The sequence below is a fragment of the Daktulosphaira vitifoliae genome, unplaced genomic scaffold (genome assembly GCF_025091365.1).
Source record: "Daktulosphaira vitifoliae isolate Bord-2020 unplaced genomic scaffold, ASM2509136v1 Scaffold_36, whole genome shotgun sequence".
NCBI classification, from domain to species: Eukaryota; Metazoa; Arthropoda; class Insecta; order Hemiptera; family Phylloxeridae; genus Daktulosphaira; species Daktulosphaira vitifoliae.
The window spans coordinates 51,798-58,466 of record NW_026099606.1 but is presented as its reverse complement, the minus strand read 5'-3'; the positions used below and the strand labels follow the sequence as shown (position 1 = coordinate 58,466).

Genomic DNA, 6,669 nt, shown 5'->3' with positions numbered 1-6,669 from the left:
AATTATTTATAAATCATTATACTGTTCTTATAATGCTGATGTGACTATTGTTTAGATTAAAACCACCATATAAACAGATTTTTGGAAAAAAATAGTTATAATATAGGCTAAAAAATAAACTAACGATTTCTGGTAAGATTTTTAAGATACTGGATAATTGATTTAATTGTTTTATTGTGATAAATCAATAAAGGAGTTACGTCATATTTGTAAAATGTCGTAATATATTCGTCACTACCATAACATGGGATGTTTGTACATTATATTCTTAGAATGACATGATCTTTTCTAACAAAAAATTTAAATAAACATTTAAGAGAAATAGTCCACTCATGCTGTTTAGTTCTATTGTAGTGTACACGATTCGGTTATAAATCGGTTAGTGGTCACTTTTAAAATCCTTCCTTCTGAAAAGAAATCTATATACTATTTTTGTCATTTTTTTTTATTCTAATTATAATAATTTAATACATTGTATCAATCCTAATCTTAAGTGTTAAAAAGAATATGTTGATGTTACTATAAAATGTGAACATGATTTATATATTCTATTCATCAATGGTGGTCTCTGTATTTTATGCTTATTTATCAATAAACAATTATACTATAAGAATTCGACAATGATGATTTTTGGGCGTAAAAAATATTATAAAAAGGCAGAGCAAATCCTTGTTCGACGCTGTTCATTTCGTGCTCTGGATACGTAACGATACGTGGATATTGCGATCACCATTGTCGAAGTTCTTACGTATTTGATTTGTGAACTAAAACTTGAATTTGTGTTACTTTATTTATCATCTTATTAACATTATCACTGAAGTTATTATAACAACCGAAGAAAAATTATCAGGTAAGATTTTTTAAATCTATAGGAATATTTATATTGTCATTTTATAAGCCTCAAATCACACCCCGACTAGTTAACTCTGACATCTCTTTCAATCTTTTTCTTTTTATTATATTAATTTTTGAGTTACGACAAAAAGTAAGACTGATAATATACATTTTTTTTATTACAGTATATTTTTTAAATGTGATAATTTTTTTTACATGTTGATAATTATATATAATTAATTGATATTATAATGAACGCGGTTGTATAATATATTAATTTAAAAATTTCTTCTTGGAACACCATATTTTTCATCACCCTAAATATCAGCTACTTCTACTCTCAAAATGTATTAAAATAGTGAATCGTTACATTTTTAATGCGATTTAATCGAGATGGATTTAATGATTTGTTTATTAATGGTTCTGAAAATAATTATACATAATTTATATATAAATAATAATTAATAACTTGTAAATTATCAAATAATTAAATAGTGATCATTTAAAGTCAATTTTGAAGATAATATTTCGTTATATTATAAATTAATACGAGATTTTAGGCTATCGTGTGATACTTCACCAAAAAAATTCAAATGAAAATATTTTTTGTGCTTTTCTAATAAAAACTGTTGGTTAGTCGACAGCAATCTTAGTGAAACTTTTAAGGATTATAATGTTTTTAGGTGGTATAAAGAGTTGGTTGCGTTATGATAAAAAATGGATATATGTGTGGCTGTAGACCAAATTTGGTATGTTTAGGGATTTGGTCAATTTATGAGCAACGAGATTCCTATCGAGTTTATAGAGTCTGAGGTTTTAGAACAATAAAGGCAAGTAAATATAAAATAAATTATTAAAGTTCCTCTTATAAAGGTATTATACGCTGAGGTATTATTGTAGTAGCTAGAATATTAACCTTCTATCTAAAACCTAGTCATAGTAATGATCAAGCACGATTTGAATAAATTTGAAATGAAACGATTTGTATTTTAAAATGATCTATTGCTTTATCGTTCTTTGCCTAGATTATTATTTTTAAATAATTGATTAATGTAAATTGTCTTGTTATTATTTCAACATTTTCAGTGACATTTAAAAATTATCAGTGTCTATTTTCAATAATTGTATTTTAGACTTTCAAATTTTCGGAAAGATAAATAATTAAGTTTTAATCGCAGAAATGTAAATAAGCGTTGTAATATGTAATATGTACCATGGCAACACGGGGTCGCGGCTAGTTAAGAAAAATAAATTCAACAAGAAAATTCTGAATTCTAAATTCAATTCAGAGCTTTAAAAATGCTCTCTCTCTCTCTGAAAATCAGCCCTTTTTTATATTATTTTTAATTATCCTTATCTTGGGATATTGTCGTCAGCGCTTTTGGTGATTTTTTCGTTTTTTGTCTTAATTCTCAGTATCTTTCTTTCGAATGTCATTAGCAGTTTGCTGTTTCCTTTGGTCAATAATCATTTTTCAATCGTGCGTGTGATTATTGGTTGTAAATAGCTATGATACAGTAATTTCTTTGAATTATGTGACAGTAGTTTTGATTTAAGAAGTCTCATTATGTTATAGTAGCATTGATTGCTAACATTGATGCTTTTCGATCGTTGATTTTTCGTGCATGTCGTTGTTGCTATTTATGTTAACGCCTAGGTACTTAAATACTTCCACTTTTTTGAAACTATACTCATCTACTATTATGTGGTCTATGTTTGGGCTTCTGCTTTTCATTTCTGCAACGTTATCTGCCTACNTTCTCAGTATCTTTCTTTCGAATGTCATTAGCAGTTTGCTGTTTCCTTTGGTCAATAATCATTTTTCAATCGTGCGTGTGATTATTGGTTGTAAATAGCTATGATACAGTAATTTCTTTAAATTATGTGACAGTAGTTTTGATTTAAGAAGTCTCATTATGTTATAGTAGCATTGATTGCTAACATTGATGCTTTTCGATCGTTGATTTTTCGTGCATGTCGTTGTTGCTATTTATGTTAACGCCTAGGTACTTAAATACTTCCACTTTTTTGAAACTATACTCATCTACTATTATGTGGTCTATGTTTGGGCTTCTGCTTTTCATTTCTGCAACGTTATCTGCCTACGCCAATATACGCCAATTCCCACATATTTCCATTTTTCAACCGTCCCATATTTCTCTCGTTGCTTTTTCTAATGCTAGATTAATCAAAGTGGTTGATTAAGCATAATCTTGTCTAAGACTTCATTTTACCTCAAAAGTTTCAGAGATCTCTTGCAAAAAACGAACTCTGCATATAGTTCTATTGTTGCATACTTTTTTAAAACTTATGTACTTTTTAGGAATGCCTAGTACTTCCAGTGCCTCCCATAGTTTGTCCCTATCAATGTTTATTTCTAGTCTATAAATACATAGTGCAATTCCTTATAAAATTCATAAGACTTAGTCATTATCTGCTTTAGTGTAAATAAATGATCCAATATCTATTTACCTTTTCTAAACCGCTTTGATACTCCCCGACTATTTCATTAACATATAGGTTAATCCTTTTTAATAGTAATGATTTATATTATTTGTATCGTAATCTAAGAGAGATATACTTTTGTAATTCTTTGTTTTGACCGAGTCTTCCTTTTTAATATAAGGCTTATTACTGCAACATTCCAGTTTTTGAAAAAAGTTTCTGTATCCCATACACCTGAAATCATCTCCATAATTTTTCTTCTTGTTTCAGTATCATCTTTCTTTAGGAACTTTGTCGCTATATTGTTTCCTCCAGGTGCTTTATTATTCTTAAAATTGTTGATTATTTTGTCAATTTCTTCTTGCTTAGGTTTTTCTTTTTTCGGTTCTGTTGTATAGTAGTAGATAGTTTCGTCGTCTCCCTCTACTATTGGTTGGTTTAAGAACCTATTAAAGTATTCTTTGAAATGATTTACTATAACCTTCTCTTCCATAAATTGGTTTCCGAACTCATCTGATAGCNCATAATTTGGTTTCCGAACTCATCTGATAATATTCAAATATGTGATTTGACATCAACTTTGAAATTACCGCTTTCATTGGAAAATTTTCTAGTATGATATCTATTACTATCAATCTCCTTTATTTATTTCTTTTCATGTAATCGTTTTTTTCTCATTAAGATTTAGTTTGTCTAATCTGTTCTTTGAAAATATAAATATTTTCCTGTACTCACAGGAATATACTTTGCAATATCCTTTTTTTCAATTCTTTTGATTATGGCATTAATGCATAAATCATTAAACCAGTCTTATTTTTGCTGTTTATTTCTTATTCCCAAAACTTTATTCGTGTGTTTTATTTGTCTTCAAATATAACTGTTTTTAATAAAGCTATTTACACAAACGTTCATATCATTCGATTTTCTATATTAGTCTAGTCCTTTCTAGAATGTCGTAGATTTATACATACTTTCTACTTATTTTGATATTTTCTTACGTTTTTATATTATATCTTTCTCTGGTTCGATGTCATTTTCCATTTCACTGATAATCGTAATTTGAATTTTGTATAAAGTAGGTAGTGGTTGGTATGTGCATCGGCTTTTCTGTAATTTCTCACCTTTTGAATACAGCTACCATGCCTTTTATTGTTTTGTTATGTAGCATGTTAAATTAAAACAGTTTGTTAGACTACCAAAGAATTCTTTATGCATGGTAATAATTAGACCTATACCACGAAACTCACTCTATTTTCATGCTTTCCATTTTTTATAATTATCCACACAATTACTCACAGAATAAGAATAATTTACATGTTACATATTATTCATGAAATATTAGCTACTTTTTAAGAGCATCCCTTATGCCTGGTAAGGGTTTATAATTATCCTTTAACAACTACGAAAAACAAAATTTTGCATTGTCTACAAATTATTTCCTTATGAGTTTAGCCCAATGAATAATCAACGCTACGGTAAAACTATGCGTATAAAAATTTCGGATGAATTAAGCTTTTTGACAAATTACAAACAAGTATTTTTTTCATATAAATAATATTTAAATAGATAAATGGAATATCAATATTGACCGAAAATTTTGTTTTATACGTAGAAAGAAATTCCGAGTACTTGGCATCAAATTTCTTAAGTTCATCATATAATGATCACCCAAATACATAAAAAACAACCGGTTCATAAATAATACAAGTTAAAAACAGACCCACTTTTTACTCCTAGTCATTATATTTAAGTGATAAAAACTTCCAAAAATACTGGATAAAAAGTTGTTAACGACCAGTCATTTTTTCATTTGTAAGTTGTTTAAGCATATAATATATGCTTAATCAACATATTATGTTCTTATTTAAAATAAAAAGTTGATACAATTTTAAGGGTAAATGTATGATCCACTTTCTTCAATCTAATCACTTTATAAAGTTAATTTTTTCTTTGAAAACTATAAATCGTAGGATATTATAAAGTTTTAAAAAGAAAAAAATATATTACATTTTATATTTTTTAAGTCATTGCATGAGTAATAGTTAAACAAACTCTTAGTATTTTAGTACAGACCATCAGTACGAAAGACTTCAATGTTTTTGCTGCATATTGGGCACTTGGGTTGATAATACATTTTATTACTAATAAAATCAGCACAATCTACACCTATCTTGTGAAGACAAGGTTCCAAGACTACATGTCTAAGTTCTTCTCTGCATGGACATCTTTCTATTAACTCTACATGTTATAAAATAAAATAAATTAAAATATGTCAAACAATTGTTATATGTATGTAATAAGGAAACACCCAAAAAAATATTGACATTTATTTAATTAATTGGATTGTAATAAATAAATAGCGTGTTTATATGTATAGCTTTGTAAAAATTATAAATAAATATTATTCCGCTCTCTATTTCTAGGTTTATAATAAAATTGACTATCGCTATTATTTTGTGTATTCAACTGGAAGAATTCAATCTACACAACATTCTTTTCATTCGTTTAANCTGGAAGAATTCAATCTACACAACATTCTTTTCATTCGTTTAAATGTTTTTACTTTATTTTTAACATGTTTTAAACATTAAATTAATTTTTCCTATAACCATAATCAACCACATTAAAATTAATATTATTCAGTTTTTAATAATTTAAGATTGAATTTTATTAATTGAAATTAGACTAACATTGTTGATTTTAATTTAAATGAAATCTAAAACTATTTTTATTTTGTAAAGATAATTTAAAAATTGTTAAATTATTACCTATCTTATTAAAATATACTATTTGTTCTCTGCATAATGGACATTCAGAAATCTTCTGTATTATTAGCTCGTTAGCACAATCATTGCATATTTTATGATTGCAAGGAATTAATGTTACCTTTAATGATTTTTCTAAGGAACAAATACAGCATTCTTGTTCACTGTCTAATGTAAAAAATTAAAATAATTTAAATTATTAATTAATTGTCACAATACAAAACAAATTACAAAGGTAATATGAAGATGAATTTCGTACACGAATATGATGATAATGATGATGAAGTTGAGTGTGCGCAGATCGTACAGCAGTTCTGTATGCTCGGCTGACACTCCACAGTAACTGTGGATATCGCAAAGCTGTTGTTATAGGGAGAAAATAACTGGGTATCAGCAGACAATAACTTTTTAATAGTATAATAAAAACTTATATATGAATATATTAACTTATATATGAACTTATTTATTTAAAAACTCAACATGTTTTAGACAATGTTTCTATAATATTTTTTAATAATCTTAATTATACTACTACTTGTTTATTCATGTCAGTTACAAATACTTATTCAAATTTTAATAATTTTCATGGAAAAGAAATCGAGTACTGTTACTAGTAAATAACATA

The 6,669-nt window shown here is 26.9% G+C and overlaps 1 protein-coding gene across 3 annotated transcripts in view; it reads right to left on the bottom strand.

Moving 5' to 3' along the window:
- Positions 1-997: 997 nt before the first annotated feature.
- Positions 998-6,669, bottom strand: part of LOC126908908 (uncharacterized) — a 26,080-nt gene continuing 20,408 nt past the window's right edge. For all 3 annotated transcript variants that reach the window (XM_050691238.1, XM_050691240.1, XM_050691237.1), the window contains exons 6-8: positions 6,048-6,212; positions 5,353-5,517; positions 998-1,257 (exon numbers count right to left, since the gene is read on the bottom strand). In XM_050691238.1, the coding sequence (XP_050547195.1) occupies positions 1,175-1,257; positions 5,353-5,517; positions 6,048-6,212 (413 nt within the window). In that variant the 3' untranslated portion in view covers positions 998-1,174. The remainder of the gene's footprint in view (positions 1,258-5,352; positions 5,518-6,047; positions 6,213-6,669) is intronic.